The 26,190-nt window shown below is 36.0% G+C and overlaps 1 protein-coding gene across 4 annotated transcripts in view; it reads left to right on the forward strand.

The window, feature by feature from the left end:
• The first annotated feature begins 200 nt into the window (after positions 1-200).
• The window catches only part of abcc5 (ATP-binding cassette, sub-family C (CFTR/MRP), member 5), a 94,143-nt gene continuing 68,153 nt past the window's right edge, over positions 201-26,190 (forward strand). For 2 of the 4 annotated variants that reach the window (XM_069897138.1, XM_069897141.1), the window contains exons 1-5: positions 204-477; positions 2,840-2,958; positions 12,423-12,583; positions 13,556-13,711; positions 21,195-21,342. In XM_069897138.1, coding sequence (XP_069753239.1) covers positions 2,848-2,958; positions 12,423-12,583; positions 13,556-13,711; positions 21,195-21,342 — 576 coding nt within the window. In that variant the 5' untranslated portion in view covers positions 204-477; positions 2,840-2,847. Of the gene's footprint in view, positions 478-2,839; positions 2,959-12,422; positions 12,584-13,555; positions 13,712-21,194; positions 21,343-26,190 lie in introns of all 4 variants that reach the window. The other 2 variants (XM_069897142.1, XM_069897139.1) reach the window with 2 other exon arrangements.

A 26,190-nucleotide genomic window follows, 5' to 3' on the forward strand; every position in this document is an offset into this window, starting at 1 on the left:
CCTTCCCCCCCTCCCCCCTCCCTTCCCCTTCCCCCCTCCCCCTTCCCCTCCCCCCTCCCCCTCCCCCTCCCCCTCCCCTCCCTCCCTCCCCCTCCCCTCCCCTCCCCCTCCCCTCCCCCTCCCCTCCCCTCCCCCTCCCCTCCCCCTCCCCCTCCCCCTCCCCTCCCCCCTCCCCTCCCCTTCCCCTCTCCTCCCAATTCCCGGCATGCAAGGCGGCGAACGATTGACGTAGCGGCAGGGATTTTACTTCCCCTCCTCCTGCAGCCGCGGTCGCTGCGGAATTTCTGACGGAGGCGTCATCGGCGGGTTCAAGCCGGAGGTTGAATGAAAGGCCGGCTCCCGCATTTCCGAATGTCGCGGATCAACTCCGTCCTCGCGCTGCCGCTTGAAAGAATCTCGCCCCCGATTCCAAGATCAGAGCAACATCCAGCAACTGGTGCAGCAGAAGGGGCGCGTTGACCTCGAGCGAGAACCGGAGTAAGTCGGCCGCTGCCGGCTTCCAGAGCATCCGTCGGTCGCTGACACCTCGATCGACGAACCGTGCAAGGGGAGGGGAGGGGGAGGGGGAGTGGGAGGGGGAGGGGAGGGGGGAGGGGAAGGGAGGCTGGGGGGGGGAAGGGGAGGGCTGGGCAGGGTGAGCTGGGGGGAGGGCTGGGGTGGGGAGGGGTGGGGTGGGCTGGGGTGGGGGAATGGTTAAGCAAATGAGAACAGGAGGGAAAGGAAGGAATAAAAACGCAGGGGCAGTGTAAATGAGTGATCGGCACAATCTCAAAGGCGGACGGCTTTGTATATCCCGATGATAACCACACAAATTTGGAAAGAGAGTTAACGAAGGAAATTGCCGACACTGGGTTTGTAGTTTAATACACAAAGAAACTCAGGAGGTCACGCAGTATCCATCCGAAAACAAAGATTTGGAACTAAAGTTTGGGGCAAAAAGAAGGCGCAGACTCTAGAATGAAAAAGGAGGGGTTGAGTGGGGGGGGAGAAGGAGCAAAGGGAGGAGCGCAGACCAGCGGACAATAGGTCATGGATGGATGTGGGTTGGAGGGCAGAAGAGAAAAGAAGCTGAGGTGATGGGGAGGGGTTAGCTTTCTTAATGGAGAGGGATGGGTAGCTGGACGAAAGGAGACAAAATAGGGAAAGAGCGAGACACAGGGGAAACTGGAGAAATTAGTCTTGATCCCATCCATTTGGAGAGGGCCCAGACAGAATATTAGGTGTTTGTTCCTCCAAGGCTTGAACTGGTGTTCAGACTTTCACTGGAATAAAGCCTGTTGTATAGTCTTTTGAGTTTGTGCTGGCTTTGCTGCTACCTCAGCGCACCACAATTTATTCTAGCAAAAGTCTGAACACCAGTTCCAGCCTTGGTGGCTCCCTGTGTGACTGCTCAGGAGGGGCCAAGCTCAGGTTTATAGTCAGGTCAGCTGATTGACAGCCAGATAGGTGGAGTCACTCCCTAAGGTGGTCTTCCTGGGTGTTCAGAGATTGACCCTGCAGTAGGCTGGTGGTCGTGTCACCACGCATTGGAGAAATCAAATGCAGATTGATAAGTTTGCAGTACTTCTTTCTGTTAGGGTGACTGACCTGGAGTGCAAGAATTTCTTTTCTCACTTAAGCTGTTCTAATAAAGTACAAGGTTTGATGAAAGACCAACATTTTGCTTTCTGATAAGACTTACTACATCTTCAGAATAAAAAAAATTGTTCACTAACTTTCCCAGTTTGTGTGGAAAGTATGTTTTGATTTACTATTCCAGTAATGTTGGTTTCGCTCCCTCCACTGATTTTATTTTTAGATTTTCAGCAGGGTTTTGTTCCTCACTTTCCTTTTATCCTAATTTTTCTCTGTTTATATGACCATCAGAGATCAGCTGTGATTTAATGTGACTTTGCAGCACTTTTTCATCACAATTTGCATCATGATTGCCTTTATTATCTCAACCCAATCACTCCAAATGAAAATGTTGGATTTTTTATTTCTTCCTGGTTCTAGTGACAGGTTATCAGCGTGAAATACTAATTCTGTTTTTCTCTCTCTCTCTCAAATAGATCCTGAGCCTTTAAGTGTTTCTAGCATTTTCTATTTTTACTTTCTAATTTACAGTAGTTGTTTTTAAAAAATTGATAGCATTGTTGATGTTATCAAGAGCTGCTGGTTGTTAAACTCTGTGCAGCCAGGTTTGGAAGTTCTCCTTTTGTAACATTTTGGGTTTTGGAGTTCTTCAAATTTCAAGGAATATAATGTAATTTGGAATACCATGTATATCAATAGCATTATTTAATATTTCTTTTGAAAGTGTTGTGCATGTTCATAGTTTGGCTTTAGTGCATTTGTAATTAGTATAGTGTTGGATTAAAAATAGTAGATTGTGTAAATGTGGATTAATGAGAAAGAATTGTTTAGCAATTAATGCTATTTTTAAAAAAATGTTGTGAAGATTTAAAAATACAGGTTGGTATTCTATATTTAAAACAATACAAAAATATGGCAAAATTGTACTGAAAACTGGGCTGTTAAGTTGGTTAGCAAGAGAACAAACTCCCTTTTTTTGACCTTTGTATTTTGTGTGCTGAATTTGTAACAAGGATAGACATGTTGGTGCTACGTTCTCCTTTCAAAGCAGGATGGGCTTGTTGCTGGAAGACTTAAAACCCAAAATGTTGATTGACATTTTCAACATAAACTCTTGTTTCTCATCAATCTTTCAACTTTTTTTCTGAGCATTAGTTGCAAAACATTTTTTTTATCTTTAAGGAGAGCCTTAGTTTTATTTGTCTTTCTCTTTTTTGAAAAAGTAGAAAACTGACCCAATAGTTTTTGGTTTTGTTTATTAAAGATGCAAATATGAAGGATGTTGATATCAGAACAGAATACGTCATTCCTGAGCCTGAATGCAAAACGGTCAATGGAAAATCCCTGGATTTCGAAAACTGTAAAGAACAGGAAAAAGCACAGGTTAGACTTGTATATTGCACTTTTTTGGGTTTTAATTCTGATTTGTGTTTTTTTTAATATTTAATTTAAACTTCTGTTCATGTATTAATATCCAAATACAGAAAATAACAGTCATATATTTCAATCAATTGTACATGCTACATATTTTACCCCAATGAATCCCACCAACCCCCTCCCCCAATAAAAATTCCCATGAAAAAAAAATTAAAAGGCAAAAAAAAAGATAGAAATAAAATACAGAAAAGGTAAGAAAAAAGGAAAACAAACCTGGTTAGAAAAAATATCACCATATATTCATATGGTGAAAAATATAATCATATATTCATACAACTTTGCCTTCTCAGTATCATCATTTATTTATCCAAGGAGGTAGCAAGGTTTCATGAGGTTCAAGGAAGCTCTTTATAAAATAATACCTACAGTATGCTAGTATGGGCACCAGATTTTCAAAAAAGTATCGTATTTATTCTTTAAATTATATTTCTGTGTGCCATCTTTCCATTCCCAGATGGGAGTCTGATTTCCATGTCAATGCTATACATTTTCTTGGAACTGTTAATGCAATTTTCACAAATTCCTTTTGGGAAAAATTTAATTTCAATTTTGGTCTTATTGCCAAAATATTACCCAATAAGAAAACCATTGGATCTTATGGAAATTTAATTCCCGTGACTTTTTCTAGGAATTTCCCTAATTTTATCCAAAATGGCTTCATTTTGAACATGATCTATCTCTTGACTACACCAAAAAATTTGTCTGAGAAATCTGATTTTAGTCTATTTAATTTTTGTGGAGTAAGATGCAATTGATGTAAAAATTTATATTGAACCAATCTATATCTAACATTTATTGTATTTGTCATACTATTATAGCATAGTTCCTGACAATTTTTCTCCTCCATATTTGTATTTAAATCTGTTTCCCATCTCTGTCTCGATCTATGATTCCCTGTTTCAAAGTTCCCTTTTGCAATCATATATATATATATATATATATATACATATATATATATATAACAATAATAAATTTCTTAATAGATCTGTTGCAAACAAAGCTTCAATTTCACTTATTTCTAGCAATAACATTGTTGAATCCAATTTATCTTGTATTATTTTATATCCCATATTTATTTTTTAATTGATCAAATTACATTAAATTTCATCCTTCATAACAATCTGTGCTATATTTATAATTCCTTTAGGAAAATAAAATATTAAAAAGTCTGTTATTCATTGTAAAAGGTATTGGTCTATTTGAATCAAAAGCATTTTAATTAACCCAAAATTCCTCATGTCCATTTCGTTATTTACTTTATTCCATATATTAATCAAATGCTTCAACAGTGGTGTATCCCTGTCTCCAGATGTTAATCTCAGTTCCCATTTATATATGAAATCTTCTGGTATCTGGTATCTTCTCTTATCTTTTTAATCCATGCTGGTTTCTCTCCCTCTTCAAAAAAAGAGAGAAATCTCATTTGTGTATTTATATCTCCTCTCTTTTGCACCAAATGTGTTATACTCAATAATCTAGTCACATTATGTGCTAACTTCCTCTTTTTAACAAAACCAGTCTGGTCATGAAATTCTTCATAAAACTCTGTTGTAAATCCATCCTCTCCAGGAGATTGCCCACTGGGCATAGACTGCAGTGCTCCGTTAAGCTCCAAATCAGTAAATTAACTATCCAAGTCCCTAATATCTATTTCATTTAACAATGGTAAATTTAAATTAGATAAAAAAAAGACTCAATCTGATCCGTATCTTGAGTACCTTCAGATGTATATAAGTTTTTATAAAATGTAAAGAATTCCTCATTAATTTCCTGTGGTTTATATGTTATCTCTGAATTCTTCCTAACTGGATTAATCGTTCTAGATACTTGTTCAGTCTTCAGCTGCCAGGCTAATACCTTATGAGCCCTCTCACCAAACTCATAATAATGTTGTTTCGATCGTTGAATAATTTTCTCATAGTTATAAGTTTGCAAAGTATTATAACGTATTTTTGATTTGGATAATTGTACCTTATCCTCAATTGAATTCTTCTGAAATTTCTTCTCTAACGGTGCTATTTCTTTCTCCAAATTTTGACTCTCTGCCAAATACTGTTTCTGCACTCTCGCTATATAATTTATAATCTGTCCCCTTAAATATGCCTTTAAAGCATCCCATAAAATAAATTTACTCTATACTGAACCCTCATTTTGTTTGTAAATAAAAATGACTTTGATCTCGTATATATTTAACAAATTCAGGATTCTTTAACAACATTTCATTAATCTCCAATGGTAAGTAGTTTCTACCACCTCAGAGCCAGCACACAAAACTAACAATAACGAATGGTATGACAATATCCTACTCTTATATTCAGCATGAGTAATTCTACCTTGCAATCATGCCGATATCATAAATAAACCAATTCTTGAAAACGAATCATGTTGGGCAGAGTAAAATGAAAAATCTTTTTCAGTCAGATTCAACTGCCTCCATATTTCCACCAAATTTAATTCTCTCATCAACTCAGTTATTCTCTTAGCGATTTTAGTTTTCTTCATAGTTTTTGGAAATTTATCCAGTAATGGGTCCAAACATCAATTAAAATCCCCTCCTATCAAAATATTCTCATTCGATTGATTCAACTTCAAAAATGTGTCCGTAACAAATTCGACATCATCCTCATTTGGTGCATACACATTCATCAAGGTCCAAGCTTCTGAAAATATTTTACAATTAACCTTCAACATTCTACCAACACTGGCAGAAAAAAACTCCAAAATAAAAGGCACTTTTTTGTGTATCAAAATTGCTACTCCTTTAGCTTTAGAGTTAAAAGATGATGCAATCACATGACCAAGCCAATCTCATTTCAATTTCAAATGATTTTTTCTCAATCAGTTGAGTCTCCTGTAAAAAAAAATATCCACCTTCATCTTCTTAATGTAATCCAGTATAGGTTTCCGTTTTATCAGTGATTAAATGTTGCAAAATTCGAAATATTCATGATTCCCTTTAGAGTGACACTCTACACAGCTAACCCTTACACTAAATAAAACTCCTAAAAAAACACCCCTAAACCTACTAATATAAAAAAAACAAACTCTCCAAAAAAACTTTATATAAAAAAAAATCCCCCCTCAACCAAATTAAATCAACAACAAAAAAAGAAAAAAAAAACCCTAAAAAAAACTGCAAAAGCAGTACCCCCCTCAATTGACTGGGTGTGGACAATACCACCAGTGGCAGATGACTTCAAATTCAACAGGGTCATCTACCTTCCCCAGACCAGACCCCCCCAAAAAAATACATTAAATCATCTTATAGTCCAGATTGAGTTTAAATATCTTCCTCTAGTTCAACCAGTTGCACAGTTTCCAACTTTTTCATCCAATTCCCATTCCTGTTCTTAGTCTTGACTATGTTCACTGAAGGTTTCATTTTCAAGACATGGCTCAACTTGAATCTGGCAAAGAATTAGCAAAAGCCTTCTCAAAAAATTGAGATTGATATTGTCCATAAAACACTTTCAATAATCTAGTCACATTATCTGCTAATTTTCTCTTTTTAACAAAACCAGTCTGGTCCATATTTATTAATTTCAGCAAATATTTTGCCAACCTATTCACTAATAATTTTGCTACTATTTTATAATCTGCATTTAACGAGGAAATTGGTCTATATGATATGGTTTTAAAGGGTCACTTTTTTTTTGCTATTAGTTTTTATTGCCATATTAAAAGACTCCAGTAAGGTATGTGTTTCAGCTGCCTGTCCTAATACTTACATAAATGGAGGAATTGATAAATCCTTAAATTCTTTAAAACAAAATCATCCTTTCTCAGAAACTTATTACTTTGTAATGAGCTCAATGCTTCCCTAACTTCCGCTAAGGTGAAGAGGGCAGCCAATTCTCTCTGCTCTTCCAAATTTAATTTAGCTAAGTTTATTTGTGACAAAAAGTTATCTATTTTATTATCATTTAAAGATTCCGATTTATATAATTTTGTGTAAAATTGTTTAAAATCTTCATTAATTTCTTGAGGTTTATATATAATTATATAAGAATCCTTTTTAGTTGCAATAATTGTTCTCAATACTTGTTCTGTTTTTAACTGTCATGCAAGAAGCATATGTGCCCTTTTACCCAATTCATAATACCTCTGTTTAGTTCTTATTATCACTTTTTCTGTTCTGTTTTTTGAATATTTAAAAAAAAATTTCAAACATGTATTAGTATCCAAATACAGAAAAAGTCAATCAGATGTTGAAGTTAATTATACATACTACAAACTATACCCCAATAAAACCCACCAACCCCGTTCCCCAAATAATGACCAAAATAAAAGAAAGAAAAGAAAAAAGGAAAAGATAAATGCAAAGAAGTGCAAAAAAAACCTGTATAGCAAAATAGCATAATCATTTACATAGCTTTGCCTTCAGTATCATCCTTTATTTATCCAAGGAGTTAAGAAGATTTTGTACGGTTCAGGGAAAACTCTTATAAATTCATACCTACAGATTTTCAGAAAAATATCATATTTATTCCTTAAATTATATGTAATTTTCTCAAGAGGTGTACAACTACATATTTCTGCATTCTATCTTTCCATTCCTAAATAGGAATCTAATTTCCATGTCACTGCTATACATTTTCTTGCAACTGCTTTTGCAATTTTCATAAATTCCTTTTAGAAAAAATTTAATTGCAAGCTAAAAAAAAAATTGGATCTTGCAGAAATTTAACTCCTGGAGCTTGACCTAAAAATTTTCCCAGTTCTATCCAAATGGTCTCACTTTTGAACATGACCATGTAGAATGCAAAAAAGTGCCTGTGTCTTGACTGCATCTGCTTTCATTTTATTTAATTTTTGTGGAGTAAGGTACAATTGATATAAAAAAATTATATTGAACCAATCTATATCTAGCATTTATTGTATTTGTCAAGCTACCATAATGTAATTCCTGCCAATTTTTCTCCACAATATTTGTATTTAAATCCATTTCCCATCTCTGTCCAGATCAGAGGTTCTGAAACTTTTTCTTTCCACTCACATACCACTTTAAGTAATTCCTATGCCATCGATTCTCTGTGATAGTAAGGGATTACTTAAGATGGTATGTACCTAGTGTCGCCGAAAATGTTTTCCCAGAATCACAGTGTGGCTTTCGCGCAAACAGAGGAACTACTGACATAGTCTTTGCCCTCAGACAGTTCCAAGAAAAATGCAGAAAACAAAACAAAGGACTCTATATCACCTTTGTTGACCTCACCAAAGCCTTCGACACCGTGAGTAGGAAAGGGCTTTGGCAAATACTAGAGTGCCTCGGATACCCCCCAAATTTCCTCACATGGTTATCCAACTGTACGAAAACCAACAAGGTCGGGTCAGATACAGCAATGAGCTCTCTGAACCCTTCTCCATTAACAATGGCGTGAAGCAAGGCTGCGTTCTCGCACCAACCCTCTTTTCAATCTTCTTCAGCATGATGCTGAAACAAGCCATGAAAGACCTCAACAATGAAGACGCTGTTTACATCCGGTACCGCACGGATGGCAGTCTCTTCAATCTGAGGCGCCTGCAAGCTCACACCAAGACACAAGAGCAACTTGTCCGTGAACTACTCTTTGCAGACGATGCCGCTTTAGTTGCCCATTCAGAGCCAGCCCTTCAGCGCTTGACGTCCTGTTTTGCGGAAACTGCCAAAATGTTTGGCCTGGAAGTCAGCCTGAAGAAAACTGAGGTCCTCCATCAGCCAGCTCCCCACCAAGACTACCAGCCCCCCCCACATCTCCATCGGGCACACAAAACTCAAAACAGTCAACCAGTTTACCTATCTCGGCTGCACCATTTCATCAGATGCAAGGATCGACAATGAGACAGACAACAGACTCACCAAGGCAAATAGCGCCTTTGGAAGACTACACAAAAGAGTCTGGAAAAACAACCAACTGAAAAACCTCACAAAGATTAGTGTATACAGAGCCGTTGTCATACCCACACTCCTGTTCGGCTCCGAATCATGGGTCCTTTACCGGCATCACCTACGGCTCCTAGAACGCTTCCACCAGCGTTGTCTCCTCTCCATCCTCAACATTCATTGGAGCAACTTCATCTCCAACATCGAAGTACTCGAGATGGCAGAGGCCGACAGCATCGAAGATCCAACTGCGCTGCGTAGGTCACGTCTCCAGAATGGAGGACCATCGCCTTCCCAAGATCGTGTTATATGGCAAGCTCTCCACTGGCCACCGTGACAGAGGTGCACCAAAGAAGAAGTACAAGGACTGCCTAAAGAAATCTCTTGGTGCCTGCCACATTGACCACCGTCAGTGGGCTGATATCACCTCAAACCGTGCATCTTGGCGCCTCACAGTTCGGCGGGCAGCAACCTCCTTTGAAGAAGACCGCAGAGCCCACCTCACTGACATAAGACAAAGGAGGAAAAACCCAACACCCAACCCCAACCAACCAATTTTCCCTTGCAACCGCTGCAACCGTGTCTGCCTGTCCTGCATCGAACTTGTCAGCCACAAACGAGCCTGCAGCTGACGTGGACATTACCCCTCCATAAATCTTCGTCCGCGAAGCCAAGCCAAAGAGAGTGTGGGTGGGAAGGGAAGGTTGAGAATCATTGTTCTAGACCCAATTATTTGTGAAATATTTTGCTTGAGAAAAATTGTCATTGGCCCACTTCCTTTGGTGATATGAAATCATGCACGTAATGAGTCAATTAGGTACGATTAAAACAGTGGTTTTCAAACTTTCTTTCCACCCACATACCACCTTAAGCAATCCCTGACTAATCACAGAGCACCTTTGGCATAGGGAATACTTAAAATGTTATGTGAGTGGAAAGAAAAAAGTTGGTCTAAATCTATGTATTCCCTGTTTCAAAGTTCCTTTTTGCAATAGTGTGTACATAGCTGATGTAAATTTCTTAGGGAATCTATTTCAAATCAAAGTTTCTATTTCACTTCTTTCAGGCAGTAATACTTCTTTTAATTCAGGTCACCACAGAGATCCTTTTTGTTTCCCTTATTTCAAGTGAAACATTATACAGTCAGCCCTCTCTTGTATGGACCACAAGGGCTTTATCCAGGCTGAACTAAGAACTCACAAGCCATCTTCAAAATGGGGTTTTTCCACAAGCTTGCCAGCTTGTCATGTTCCAGTCCCAGCTGCTGCTGCTGAACTGTAGAACTCTCTCTCCCTCTATCTCAGAAAAAAGCCTGTTTGACTCTCTCTGCTTGTAAAACCACATGACCTTCCTAGAACAGCAAACTGCATTCAGACAGACTGCGGCACCAGACCTAATCTTCCGAGTTTGTTCATCTGTTGCTTTCCAAAACAATAATCCATTACTCCACGGCATGTCCAATTAACACTTACTTGTGAAGTCCTTATAGGCATTCTTCAAGGTTTTTGCAAAGGCACTCAGAGTCTGGACTGTGGCTTCAGAAGAGCTCTGGCATTTTAAATGAGATCTGTTGTGAGTGTTTGTATCTTTTTGTGACCTAACTAAAAAAACCTGCCACAATTTATCTCCTTTAAAATATATCTATATACAATATAAAATAATCTGTCACACATGTTAAATAGTATCTGATCTGATTATCATTGTAATAAATAGGATAGATTCAGCATTGAATGTGCTGTGAGCTATCAGTAGCCACGTAATTGCATTCCATGAATAACCATAAAGTCACAGCCTGACATGTTCATCATTGTGCCATTCTATCATTCCAGACTCCATGAAAAGAAGAGCAAAACAGAATCAGTAGTTCTGAAAAATGAGATTCCAATATGATAAAGTTATGTCAAGGGAATGCTTAAATGCCTTCAAGGACTCTCTTTTGCTTCTCTTTCTCTCTAACTCTTTGGCCAGGCTTTGCCTGCCTTATAAGCAAATATTACTTAAGATTACTTGTTCTGTACTATTACATGACAATAATGAAATCTTGAATATTGTTAATGAGCTAAAATGCACACGGTCAATAATCAGTTACGTCATCCTGGAACGCCTATCTTAACTGGTGGTGGATAAATAAATGAACTGGAAGCTCCATGTACATAGCCACTCACTTATCTGCTTTTCTATTCCTCTGCTATTCAGTGAATGGATAAAAGAAATTCTGCTTTAGATTAACCTTCTGCTGTACTTTTATTCCCTAAAGTTTATATTTGATATTGTTCATCACTTCCAATGTTCTCCCATATGCTCAGATCAGAAAAAAATAACATATTTACAAGAGTAATTACAAATAAACACAGCCAATAATCAATCTGTTCAGGTTAGGAACAAATTGGCATCTAAAATCAGTTATGTGTTATAGTGAACTCTCATTTTTGTGTTGGATGGCTTGGGGTTTTAAAAATTGTGGGTCTCATCTTCATTTAGCCAAATGCATATACACAATTAAATGTGGAAATTGGTAAGATGCTACCTTTTCAGACAACTGATCTTAGCATTCTGTTTGTAGCTCTTCCAAGTAAATGGGACAAATGCATCTCATAGATTTGATTTCACTTCATGCAGCAGGAGGTTAAGTGGAAATAGATACAAATTGGATCATGGGTTTGCAGTTTGAGGAATGCAGCCTTTGTTGTTTCAAGATGACATTTTTCCTGGGTTTGGTGTAGCTTTTCAAAGCGACAGTCCAAGCATATAAATCTGCTGCATCAACCAAAGAGAAAAATAATTCTATGATACTACAGTCATCCAAATTCTAAGAATCTTTAAAAAAAAATGCTACCAAAAGATTGGATTCAAACTTGATACAGAAGAATTGTAAGGGTTTAAGAAACATCTTAAAATTAAGAGTTGAGGTAGCAAAGAAGCTAATTTTAGATTGGGGGCAATTAGCTGCCAAATGAAGGATCAGATTAATTAAGGATAGAGAAAATTTACAGTTGGAGGAGTGCAGATGCCTTGGTAGTTGGAGAAAACAGGGATGGGGATAAATCAGGGCATGGATAGATTTGAACAGTAGAATGGAATTTTAAAATCCATTGCTGGCCTCTAGCCAAAGTGGATCATAAAGTTTAACAATGGTAGGTAACAATGACAGTACAGGTTATGGGCAGTAGATCTCTGGAAGAGCTAAAATTTATAGTGTCAAAGGTGGGGGGCTCTGCAGGGTATATTACAACAAACTATTTGTATCAATATAGAAGGCTAAATCTTTTTTTACTAGTGAATAATCAATGTTGGGAGAAGGTGATGTAAACTAAAGTGGTCTTTATGACGGTAATAATAAAAAAAATCTGAAGCATGGTTATGGTGAAATGAAACAAGAAGCAGTCTGGTTCAGTCTGAAAAAGTGGCCTGAGAGAGGGAGAGTTGGAATTTGTGATGAGGAATGGATGATCAGAGCCAAAGATGGTTACTTTGGGTCTCCCAACTACTTAACTGCTTTATTGATTTTTTTTGTTTGCTTGTTTGTTTCTATTTTATTATATGGAAGAGGGAGTTGTGTGAAAATCCTTTGGAAACAGCAGGTCGGGTGGAAGGCCTGTCATTGGATCCTTTTTCACATTCCTGTATGCAAATCCGGGATGAGGAAAATCAGAAGGGAAAGTATCACCAAAGCTTACATCTGTTCAAGCCTTTTCGCAGTTCCACCAAGTGAGTGTCTCAGTCAATGCAAGTTTAGTAATAATTATGTTAAAGTACAAAGCCATCAGTGGGTAATCTTTCAGAAGTATTTTCTGAATAGATCCACATTTTTTAACTTCTTTCTTGTGCAACTTTATGGCTCAACTTAATGTTTTAAATTAATTGGATTTAGGGACAGAGGTTCAGCAGTGAAATTTGAGTACAACTGGGGTTGGAGATTAAAACTCTGCAACTCTACTTTAGTATCACATTTTTTGGGGAAAGTTGTAAAATTGGACATAAATTCCTCTCAAGAACATCTCAGCAAGTTGATTCCATGCAATGTTCCTCTTTCCTTCCCAATATCTGCTATGTATAATGATGATGTAAAAGTCAGATGATTCAATTGACTTGGGGTCAGATTTTTTAGATTATTAATACCCCAACAATCCTTTAGTTCATCTTCTTGCATATTGCATAGTATTATAATACAATTTCTGATAAACTAATTATAAATGGAGCAAGGGAACTGGGACCATAGCAAGTGGCAAGGGAGATCAGTGTACATCTCTAATGGAGCCAGGTGCTGAACCATCAGGATTACTTTATTTATAATTAATAATAAGAAATATTTACAAATTTGGCAAATTAGAAGAGCTGTAAAATTGAGGAAATTAAGTCCAATGTAATGATTTGGAAAGCTTTGGAGTTATAGGTACTGGAAATTAAAGTCTGAAGAAGACAGCTGGAATGTTATATTTTTAATTTCTGTCAGTTGAAAGTGGTAACAAAGTTGTGTAAGGCAGTGATTAGAAATGGAAGGATCTTTCTGTGGTTTTGAATGTTCTATCGGAGAAAGGATATTCAGACCTATCAACCAGTGAGGAAAGCAGACTTAAATTGCGATTCATCCTGAAGAGCATGAGGAAGGAATTTGAAGAAGGGAATAGAATCTTTGTGTTTACTTCAGTTGTTATAATTTGCCATTTCCTATATATTTAGACAACAGCATCCCGTGGACAATGCAGGCTTCTTCTCATTCATGACTTTCAGTTGGTTGACATCTTTGGCATTATTGGCTTATAAAAAAAGACAGCTCCTGCTGGAAGATGTTTGGCCCCTGTCAAAATATGAATCTTCTGAAGTCAATAGCAGAAGGTAAGAGTGTGGCCTCAAAACAATTGTATTGGAATTGGCATGACTAATTCCCATGCCATTCAAGTTTTTTGCCAATGATTTTACATAGTTTTCATGGATGTGAAACATTATCTTAACATGTGATGAAACTTGACGTGCGGGTAAGCTTATTATACTTTTAAAAGTTGCACTTACTTCTGAATACATTAATCATGCACAATTTGAATATCCAAGTGATTTTTTTAAATCAGAAGTTGTAGAAAGGTGTTGATGAGATTTTCATTTGGTATAGGCTCTCTGTGTAGTGGAGCATCACAAAGTTTGTATTCCCATGTTTACTCCACAACAGTGGAGAATTCATAATTGAAGCATATTCCCAAGATCCTTGCAGAATGGGCTAGGAGGATTAAAGCATGCAAATCAGGAATATTTATCTGTTTTAAGCTTTATTTCATGATGTCAATTGACAAAATACTGTGCCAAGAAGCTTTATATTTTAAATAGTGATGTGCAATTGACAGAGTAAAACAAACAATTCAGAAAATGCTTAAATTTTTTTTTTAATTTTTTTATTTTTCACACCATAAACCACATTGACCAAGATACATACATTTTCCTTTTCAAATATATACAGTGTCATTTTCTCCCCCCCACTCCTCCCATCCCACCCTCCCTACCTCCCCCATTCATTTAAAGTACAAAATCTAAGATACATTAAACCAGTCAAACAATGTTGTCATTCAATAAAAATAAACAAGAAATTCCACTGAGTCAATTCTTTTCATTTCCTTCTCCTTGCGGTATTTTAGGTGGTAGATGTCCCCGGTAGGTTTTCTCTATTGTGTTTCATGTATGGCTCCCATATTTGTTCAAATATTTCAATATTATTTCTTAAATTATATGTTATTTTTTCTAATGGAATACATTTATTCATTTCTATATACCATTATTGTATTCTCAAATTATCTTCTAATTTCCAGGTTGACATAATACATTTTTTTTGCTACGGCTATAGCTATCTTAACAAATCTTTTTTGTGCACCATCCAAATCAAGTCCAAATTCTTTGTTTTTTATGTTACTTAGGAGGAAGATCTCTGGGTTTTTTGGTATATTGTTTTCTGTAATTTTATTTAATATTTGGTTTAGATCTTCCCAAAATTTTTCTACTTTCTCACATGTCCAAATTGCATGGATTGTTGTTCCCATTTTTTACAACGAAAACATCTGTCAGATACTGTTGGGTCCCATTTATTTAACTTTTGAGGTGTAATGTATAGCCTGTGTATCCAGTTATATTGTATCATACGTAACCTCGTGTTTATTGTATTTCTCATAGTTCCAGAGCATAACTTCTCCCATGTTTCCTTCTTTATCTTTATATTTAAATCTTGTTCCCATTTTTGTTTAGTTTTACCATTTATTTCCTCATTCTCCTTTTCTTGCAGTTTAATATACATATTTGTTATAAATTTTTTGATTATCATTGTATCTGTAATCACATATTCAAAATTACTTCCCTCTGGTAACCTCAGACTACTTCCTAATTTGTCCTTCAAGTAGGATCTCAGTTGGTAATATGCCAACACTGTATCTTGAGTTATATTATATTTATCCTTCATTTGTTCAAAGGATCCTTGTTTATACCATTCTGTTAATGTATCTAGTGCTATCCTCGGTTTCCCCCCTTTCCATAAAAAATTCCTTATTAGTTTCTTTAACTCCTTGAAGAATTTCTCTGTCAAGTGTATTGGCAATGCCTGAAATAGGTATTGTATCCTTGGGAAAATGTTCATTTTAATACAGTTTATCCTTCCTATTAGTGTTAGTGGTAAATCTTTCCAATGCTCTAAATCGTCCTGTAATTTTTTCATTAGTGGATAATAATTGAGTTTATATAGATGGCCGAGGTTTTTATTTATTTGTATATCTAGGTATTTTATTGCTTGCATTTGCCATCTGAATGGTGATTCCTTCTTAAATTTTGAGAAATCGGCATTATTCATTCGCATTGCTTCACTTTTATTTGAGTTAATCTTATAACCCGACACTTCTCCATATTCCTTCAATTTCTTATATAATTCTTTTATTGATAATTCTGGTTCTGTTAAGTATACTATAACATCATCTGCAAATAAACTGATTTTATATTCCTTGTCTTTTATTTTTATCCCTTTTATTTTCTGTTCTTATCAATTCTGCTAGTGGTTCTATAGCCTGTGTATCCAGTTATAAGGGTGATAGTGGGCATCCCTGCCTTGTTGATCTGCTTAAATTAAATTGCTTTGATATATATCCATTTACTGTCACTTTCGCCAATGGCCCCTTATATAATGCTTTAATCCAATTAATATATTTCTCTGGTAAACTGAATTTTTGCAATACTTTGAATAAATAATTTCATTCTACTCTGTCAAAGGCCTTCTCTGCGTCAAAAGCAACTGCTACTGTTGGCGCTTTACTCCCTTCTATTGCATGAATTAAGTTAATAAATTTACAAATATTGTCTGTTGTCCGTCTTTTTTTAATAAATCCAGTTTGGTCTAGATTTACCATTTTAGGTACATAATCTGCTAATCTGTTTGCTAATAGTTTAGCTATTATCTTATAATCTGTGTTAAGTAATGATATTGGTCTATATGACGCTGGTGCGAGTGGATCTTTCCCTTGCTTTGGTATTACTGTAATTATTGCTGTTTTACATGAATCTGGTAAGCTTTGTGTTTTGTCAATCTGGTTAATTACTTCCAGGAGGGGAGGAATTAATAAATCTTTAAATGTTTTATAGAATTCTATTGGGAATCCATCCTCTCCTGGTGTTTTATTATTTGGTAGTTTTTTTATTATCTCTTGTATTTCTACTATTTCAAATGGTTAATTTATTTTGTTCCTCTATTTGTAATTTTGGTAGTTCAATTTTAGTTAAAAATTCATCTATTTTGTCTTCTTTCCCTTCGTTTTCAGTTTGGTATAATTGCTCATAGAATTCTCTAATGTTTTCATTAATCTCCGTTGCATTATATGTGATTTGTTTGTCTTTTTTCCTTGATGCCAATACCATTTTCTTAGCTTGTTCTGTCTTAAGCTGCCATGCTAGAATTTTGTGCGTTTTTTTCCCCTAGTTCATAATATTTCTATTTTGTCTTCATTATGTTCTTCTCCACCTTGTATGGTTGTAGTGTTTCATATTTTATTTTTTTATCTGCCAATTCTCTTCTTTTAGTTGTGTCTTCCTTCATTGCTAATTCTTTTTCTATATTTACTATTTCCCTTTCCAACTGCTCTGTTTCCTGATTGTAGTCCTTCTTCATCTTGGTTACATAACTTATTATTTGCCCTCTGATGAACGCTTTCATTGCGTCCCATAGTATAAACTTATCTTTCACTGATTCCGTATTTATTTCAAAGTACATTTTAATTTGTCTTTCAATTAATTCTCTAAAATCCTGCCTTTTAAGTTTTTCTTTGGCTTGGCTTCGCGGACGAAGATTTATGGAGGGGGTAAAAGTCCACGTCAGCTGCAGGCTCGTTTGTGGCTGACAAGTCCGATGCGGGACAGGCAGACACGGTTGCAGCGGCTGCAGGGGAAAATTGGTTGGTTGGGGTTGGGTGTTGGGTTTTTCCTCCTTTGCCTTTTGTCAGTGAGGTGGGCTCTGCGGTCTTCTTCAAAGGAGGTTGCTGCCCGCCAAACTGTGAGGCGCCAAGATGCACGGTTTGAGGCGATATCAGCCCACTGGCGGTGGTCAATGTGGCAGGCACCAAGAGATTTCTTTAGGCAGTCCTTGTACCTTTTCTTTGGTGCACCTCTGTCACGGTGGTCAGTGGAGAGCTCGCCATATAACACGATCTTGGGAAGGCGATGGTCCTCCATTCTGGAGACGTGACCCATCCAGCGCAGCTGGATCTTCAGCAGCGTGGACTCGATGCTGTCGACCTCTTTTAAGTGCTACTTTTAAGTAGCATGGAGTTTAATCTCCATCTATACATTCTTGGAGGGATGTCCTCTAACTCTATTGTCAAAATCAAGGGTGAATGGTCCGATAATATTCTAGCTTTATATTCTGTTTTTCTTACTCTATCTTGCATACGAGCTGATAACAGAAATAGATCTATTCTTGAGTATGTTTTATGTCTACCCGAATAATATGAATATTCCTTTTCCTTTGGGTGTTGTTTCCTCCATATATCCAAAAGTTGCATTTCTTGCATCGACTTAATTATAAATTTGGTTACTTTGTTCCTTCTGTTAATTTTTTTCCCAGTTTTATCCATATTTGAATCCAAATTAAGGTTGAAATCCCCTCCTATTAATATGTTCCCTTGTGTGTCTGCTATCTTCAAAAAAATATCTTGCATAAACTTTTGATCTTCTTCGTTAGGTGAATATACATTGAGTAGATTCCAAAACTCCAAATATATCTGACATTTTATCATTACATATCTCCCTGCTGGATCTATTATTTCCTCTTCTATTTTAATTGGTACATTTTTACTGATTAATATAGCAACTCCTCTTGCTTTTGAATTATATGACGCTGCTGTTACATGTCCTACCCAATCTCTCTTTAATTTCTTATGCTCCATTTCAGTTAAATGTGTTTCTTGCACGAATGCTATATCAATTTTTTCTTTTTTCAGTAAATTTAGCAGTTTCTTCCTTTTGATTTGGTTATGTATTCCGTTAATATTTAAAGTCATATAGTTCAACGTAGCCATTTCATACTTTATTTATCTTCCCTTTCCGTTTCCTCATCATCACCTTTCCTTCTTATCCATTTCTGCTTTCTTGTTTTGAACACTTTATAAAGACAACATTTCTAAAACATCAAACATTTTCCTTATTCTCCTATTTAAAACTTCTTTAACCCCATTCTCCCCTCCCCCTCCTGAGTTGCCCTTTATCCCTTGTCGGGCAACCACATCTCCCCTCTCCATTTGGATTTGTGAATTCACTTGCAAGCGTCAACTGATTTTGCAGTGACCGTAACTCCTCCCCACCCAGCCCCTCCCCGGAAAAGATTTCAATTTTCATATATAACAAAGGACACTCTTTTAATTTCCTCTTCCCTTTCATTCCCTTATTAATTCTTTTCTATACTCTATATATTTTCCTCTAAATACGGATACACTCATGTATACACATATATACATACACATATATATATACCCATATACACACATACATATAGTTCGTGGTCATTTTTACTCTCATTACATGTCTTCATCTCTCTGCTTGTTTTGTAGTTGTTCTGCAAATTTTCGTGCTTCCTCTGGATCCGAGAATAGTCTGTTTTGTTGCCCTGGAATAACTATTTTAAGTACCGCTGGGTACTTTAACATAAATTTATATCCTTTTTTCCATAGGATCGTTTTTGCTGTATTGAACTCCTTCCTCTTCTTCAGGAGTTCAAAACTAGAAAATGCTTAAATGAGGTTAAGCCAGATATCTGGAATAAGATTTTCACCACAGGCCTATCTTGCATATGTAATCTCCTTTTTTTTTGCATTTTACCAGATGTGAGAATGTAATTTTGGGTAGTATATAATGTAGTAATGAGGCAGTGCTGTATTGTCAGGGACTGTCTTTCAACAGCATAGAAAGAGATGTTTTGGACTGCCAACTCCAAATTGGCCTTCATCCATCCAGTTGCACTTATCCAACTTTTATTCTCACTCCTAAAAAATGTTTTCTCTTGCCCTGCCTCTGCCCAAGTTCTGCCACTCTCCTGCAGACTGCAGAGAATTTACAATTGGCAATTAACCTATCAAAAATTCAATGGAAACAAGAACACTCAATGGAAACCCAAGCAGTAACAGAATGTTCAAACTCCAGATTCAGGATTGAATTCATCTGACTGGAGTTGGGAGACTGTTTGGAATGGCTTTTATTTTTCAATGTCAACACATAGCACCCTCTCCATTTGTAAGACTTTATTGCACACTTCTTGTATCAAGTGCACCGTCTTGTCCAGTTTTCATTTCCACCATTGTGGGCACCTGTTATTACTTTGCAGCAAGCTCAGATTGTGGCATTTGCAACCAAAGTCCAAGCACTGCAAACAAAAAAATTAAAAAGCACCTGTTGAAATGTCATCTTCTACTCTTCATTGAAGGTGCTCCACTCTGTGCAGGATTGTGTTGACTAAAATAACTGAAGTATTGATTCATTAAATCTTTCTGTAGGTATTGAAAAACGCAATTTGTAATGAAGCAAAATAAGTTTTGAGATGTGATGTTGTACCAGCTAACAGGAAACAATATATTAAAAGGAAAAAATATTGAAATAAAAATCATAGCTGCTGTTTGAAATTAAATAGAGATCAAAATTGAGATACTACTTCATGTCAATGGGAGTGTCAGTGATAGGGCAATACTCAGCAAACAAGCCATTAAATAACTATTGTAAATAACAAATTAATGTCATAGATTTTACTGTGTTCGATGACACATTTTTGTGATTTTTTTTCCCCCCCTCTGGATTCATTGCATTGTTTTTGTAGAGTTACAGTTTTTTGTCTTAAATTAATTTTCTCTGTAAATTATTTTGAGTTAATTGGCTTTGCTCAGTGTGACATAAGATATAAACCAATCCCACCTCCAAGTGGTTGACATTGTGTTGCAAGTTGATGTAGCTAAGGATCTAATGGAATTTCAACATTGTTTCAATCTTTGATCGGTAAAGAAGAGGATTAAAAGCACAAATGCTCATAGTACATCAGTGGAGAGAGAAATTATTGACATTTCTTGATGTCTGATCAATGGAACTGAGGATCCAAATTTAGGAGATTATGTTCATAAAGCACCCTGCAGTAATTTGCTCAAGTAGATCACCTCCTCATTGTACAATTATCATTTTCAATGTCAAATGAAAAACAAATGTGAGTTTTGTATGTTTATGTAATTCTGATGGATTTTCAACCAACATTTTTTCTTATCCTTTATAAAAATGGGAATGAGCAGATGACCAAGTGGCGTTTCCAGTTAGCTTTCATGCTCCTTGTTGGAATTGTGCTTAGCTCTGCAGTAAATAGCTAGAAAATCAAAAGCAGAGAGTGGTAGGGGTGGGGGCTGATGGTCATGTGATAGGAAACAAATTGAAGAGCTACAGGGAAAAGAGGAAGGGGTGGAATTTTGTTGGAACCCAGTGGGCTGAATGGCAATGTACTTTTCTCGATGATATTATTAATCATGAATATTGGATAGCATTTGCCGGAAATAATTGGGATTCCATGAAAACGTTGTATAAATAATAAGACTTGAGTTTAAAAAAAAATAGGGAATAAAAAGTTTTCAAGTTGCATCTCATTAGTAGTCAACTGTTGAAGGTTGTGAAGGATTTTCAGAACAGGACACTTTTTTGAATTTCAACAGGAACTGAAATATTGGATCTAATTTAACATAAATTTATTGCTTTGTTACTGAATTATTTTCCTCTTGCTGGCTAAAGGAAATGAGAGTGATTATTTTATTCACATCTTCAAATCCAATATTTCGTGTTTCCCCAGATTAGAACGACTGTGGCAAAGAGAGTTGAAAGAATATGGCCAGGAAAAGGCCTCACTAAACAGAGTGATTTGGAGGTTTTGCCGGACAAGGCTGGTCTTCTCTGTGATCTGCTTGATGGTTACAATGGTGGCTGGCTTCTGTGGACCAGTAAGTTATTTTCAGAATTGTGAATTTCTATGAATTTTTTTTTCTGGCACTGAAAGAGGGAAATAACTTTCTAAACCTGCTGTGCATTACAATATAGCTCTTCTATCATTCCCATGACCTTGCTTTAGAATAGCCACTGAAGTAAATGTATATTGTCTAAGAGACGAACTGTTGGAGTTAAAGATGAAGCATAAAAGAAACAACGGGTTTTTCTAGTTATTTTTATTGACGATCTATTGAATTGTCTGTTTTTGAGTTAATTGAAGGTATTGTTGAACTGTTAAGTTTTTTGATATTGATGTAGATACTGAATCAACTTCAGATGATAGGAGGATAACTGGGAACAACATCTGAATTGTGTTTACATAGTGGAATTGTAATGTCTCATAAATTGCTACATTTCTTGTTTTCTAATCCAGAGGCATTGCTTTTGAAATATCTGAGTAAATTAGAATCTGTCATATGCCAATAAACACAAATTCATTGTGCTTTTAAGTGTGGTTCATTTGAAATTTGAAATGTAATTGTTTTTAATGCAGTATGTGGAATACCTCCCGAGAGTATGACAAATTATTATTGAAGGAAACAAATGTATGTTTGAATTTGATTGGAAATTATTTAAGGAAAAGTGTAATATTTGTATTCAGAATGCTTATTTTTCTTGATTTGCTAATGCTGTGCATGTGTGTGTATGTACGTGTTTGTGTGTGTGAACACATATGTGTTACTTGAATCTTCTAACTATGTTGTTTTTGCTCTGGAAGGACATCTTTAAAGTTCTGTGGAAAAGGAATCTCCTCCAGCAGAAAGCTGCTCTCCAGAAATATGTAGTACAGTATGTATCAATTTTACTGGGGTGGGAAAGTTGGAAGCTGGAAATAAAACAAAAGGAACCTAGCAGTATTTTGGCAGGGACTGGCTGAAGTTTGGGGTTCAGAAAACTAAATTAGGCGATCCTGCTTGTTTCATAGTACTGTACTTTAACAGAAGCAGGGTGAATTAACTAACTATTGCTGTAGGAAAAGAAGTTTCAGCATTTTTTTTAATGGGGTTAAGTTGGGGTGTGGGTTAAGTATGAATGCTGTTGAGGAATTGAAGCCAAACATTGGCTAAATCCCTTTATTTTCTGAGGTAAAGGCTGGATAGTGAGCAAAATATTTAAATTTTAGAAGTAGAATTAGTAGGAATTCTTATTTTCACAAAGACAGAACTTGCTCAACTCAACTACTATGAAGATAAATTTGAAAATGCTGTCTGTTGACATGCATTCAAAGTGCACTCCATCACCTCTGATTTCAGAAGTTGAATTGAAATGGTTTAATCCTGAAACCAAATCAGGAGATGATTGAGGTAGAAGACAAGAAAGAGAAGCTTAAAAATTTAAGTTCACTTGATTTCCTGCAAACCATTCTTATTTGAAATGGTTGTTTCTCTGTGCTTTTTGTTTAAAGTGAATTTGATTTCTTTCTGAAATTAGCACCTTATTTTAAGAAATTATTTCATTTTAGATTGTCTACCAGATTAAGATTTACAGAAAGAATGTTAGTGGTAATTTTAGTGAGTCATAAATTTGACCATAATGAGCATTAGAAAATTCCATCAGCCACACAGTTGTTCAGTTGGATCCATTTTAAATCTTTACTTTTTGCAAATTGGAATTGCTGAGCTTCAATATTATTTTTCTTGACTCCTCAGAATGTCCTCTTTGCATAAACCTTTACTTGTAAGTTTCTTGACTCCTCAGAATGTCCTCTTTGCATAAACCTTTACTTGTAAGTTTCTTGACTCCTCAGAATGTCCTCTTTGCATAAACCTTTACTTGTAAGTTTCTTGACTCCTCAGAATGTCCTCTGCATAAACCTTGTAAGTTAGGGCAATTTTCTTAATTCAGAACTGGCATGTGAATGTGTCTGTTTCCTGTACTATTCTGCCGAACAGCTTAATATAAAATTTGATGTGTTCTATATTTCAACAATGCTCAAGAGAACGATAACTTACAGTTGTGTTTTGTAAATTACAAGTTGAGCAGATCAATTCTTCTGTGCATGTACTATGTTGGTTGTATTGACAACAGAAGACTTAAAGAACTTGTTTATATTTGTTTTTATTTTGTATTTAAATAATAGCTTCAGTTAAAGATCAAAAGAAAGTGCTGAATGATAAGGAAGTAAATTGGTTTTCTTCATATCTAGCTGGGTTGATGGAAAATATCTCCTAAGCACTCCCTTTTTCAATTTGATATTCTTGTGTACACCAAGGAAATCAGCATTAGCAAAAATGGAGGGAACATTTCTCTTTGTAACTTAATAGTTTGCTCATGTATTGAATTCTGAGAAACAGTGAAGGGTGCAGCTAAGTTTAAATGCTTGGAAAGTTGATTATGTCATAAATCCTTTTTCATGGTTATATGAGTTCTGCGTTATCCATCAATCCATCTAGCTTTACTGATGGGAACTAATTTATTGGTGATTCTGACCTTTTTCATAATATCTTTGAACTTTTACCTTTGAACAATATCTTAAGATCTGTTTCAAGGTTCTTGAGAAATGGCTGCCCTAAATGACATTTCGAAATGAAAAGTAGGGAAGAAACAGATTACTTTGAATGTATTTTCATAAGTAGAAAAAAGACTACTTTATAATTTGTAATCAAACTAACCTGCATAAGAATTCTTCAACAACGTTCTAACTCTTGAAACAAAGTCTACAGTTTTTTCCTAAATATGTTAAGAGTTTTTGTGCATTTTACTATAAGTGATTGCATTGCTATGATATCTTAAAAACAGCATGAAATACTTAGTCATGAAATACTTGATGTTTCTGTTTGTTAAAAATAAAATAAACCAAACCACGGATATTTAAGAATGAGAAATTTAACTTTTCTTTCCCCAGTATAATCAGCTACATAACCAAGTGGGTTTGAAGTATTGATAAATATTTTCTTACCCAGTCCATTTTGGTGCACCTTTGAATTAATAATGCCAAAAAACTGGATGCAAGTCCTCTTTACCAACAGAACAGATTAAAATAATTCCTAGATGTTTAAAAAAAATTATATTTGGAGATGTCGCACGCTAACAAGCCCTCTGGCCCATGAACCCATGCCACACAAATAGATCTTGTAGTGTAGATTTTTTTAATATTTAGATTTCATTTGCCATAAAAAATAAAAACAATTTGTGAAAGTATTATGGAAATGTTTATTAAATTTTGCATTTAACATTTTTCAAGCTATAGATGCATTTTAAAAGAAACCTATAGAATTGTCAGAAAGAGGTTACTTCGCCCATCAAATTTATATCTTCTGCTCCTAGTAACCAACCACATCAGTCCTATCCTTCTGTCCTTTTTCCATGGCCTTGCAAATTATTAATTCTGAAGTGATTTTCACATTGAAAGCACTGCTCCTGTTCCTCTGTAGTAAAGGACTTCTAGATCATTAGCTAAAATTTGAATTCTCTGCCTTGAATTCTCCAGTAATAGGAAAAGCTTTTTTTTTAAATCTTGATCGACTATTATCAAATCTTCTCTCCACCTTTTGCTGCAAAGAAACAAAGCCTGGTTTCCACTGTCAAACATTACTGAAATCTCTCAATCTTGGAAACTTTCTAGATAAGCCATGGAAGATGGAAGAAAACCTGTTTGGGATAGGTTTCACCATTTTTTTAACCCTGCATTGTTAGCGCAGAGGAGGATACTTTCTGATGGTTGTTAAATCAATTCTCAGAATTTTATGGCCTTTTCTAGGATTCTAATTAGTGGAACAAGGATGAAGAAAAAAAGAGTAATTACTCTGGAAAATCCACTGCATTTTCCTGCTGTTTTGGGTTATTTTAATAGTGTGAATGATCTATTTACAACTCAAAAGATCTCTTTAGTGAAATGCACAAAAGAAGCTATTCTTAGCATTCGCAGGATTACCATGTAAAGGTGCATTGGAATGAAATGAGAAGTCATTCGCAAATGGTCATCATGCTTTCAGGTAAGGTAGTGATTACAAATACTGTAGTAGCATTCACAGTGCAATTTAAAGCTGCTCAGTCAGCATTTTCATTTTTAAATTTTGTAATACCAGCAATTACTCTTAGGCTTAATATTCATAGGTAATAAGTATTCCAGGAAAAGAAAATAACTGTGGAAGAAGAGAAACAACGGATTTGTCTTGACTCTCACTATGTTAATTGGTGAAAACCTTAGTTTCATTTATTCTTTTGAAATGCTTGTGGAGTAATGTCCTCCATGTGATCTTCGTGAAGTTGATTTGGCGATAATTCAATGCATGCTATGTGCAAATGTTTTGATTGGTATGCTGTTTTTTCTAAAAGTAGACATTTTAAGAAGGCAAACATATTTCAAATATGGGATAGTATTTGCATGATATAATTCTGAGCATGAATGACAATAACTTGATTCTGATTAAGTTGGGATATTCCTGTTACAGTGGAGTCAATGGTCTGCAAATGTTGTGAATTGGAGCAAAAAAAAATGAAGGAACTTAGTGGGTCAGGCAGCACATTTGTGGAGCCAGAGAGATGTCTGATGTTTTTGGTTGAAACGCTGCATCAGGGCACAGGGTCTCGACCTGAAACATCAACCATTCCTATTACAGTCTTGGACAAAGGTTTGTGCAGTCTGAACACCGCTGGACTGCTCTCAAAGAATTGTTCTTGCCTTGTACCCTATTAATTCATTATTTGCAGCTGCTGAGGTGTAAGGTTTGAATCCTCACAAATTGAGTCTTCCATTGAAGTTGCACTCTTGCAAAAGCATTTAAGTGATTTTTATAAAACATTGACTAAGTTTTGAGAACAGACATCACACATTTGATGCGTGCAGTGAGTCGACCAAG

The sequence above is a fragment of the Narcine bancroftii genome, chromosome 9 (assembly GCF_036971445.1).
Source record: "Narcine bancroftii isolate sNarBan1 chromosome 9, sNarBan1.hap1, whole genome shotgun sequence".
NCBI lineage: Eukaryota > Metazoa > Chordata > Chondrichthyes > Torpediniformes > Narcinidae > Narcine > Narcine bancroftii.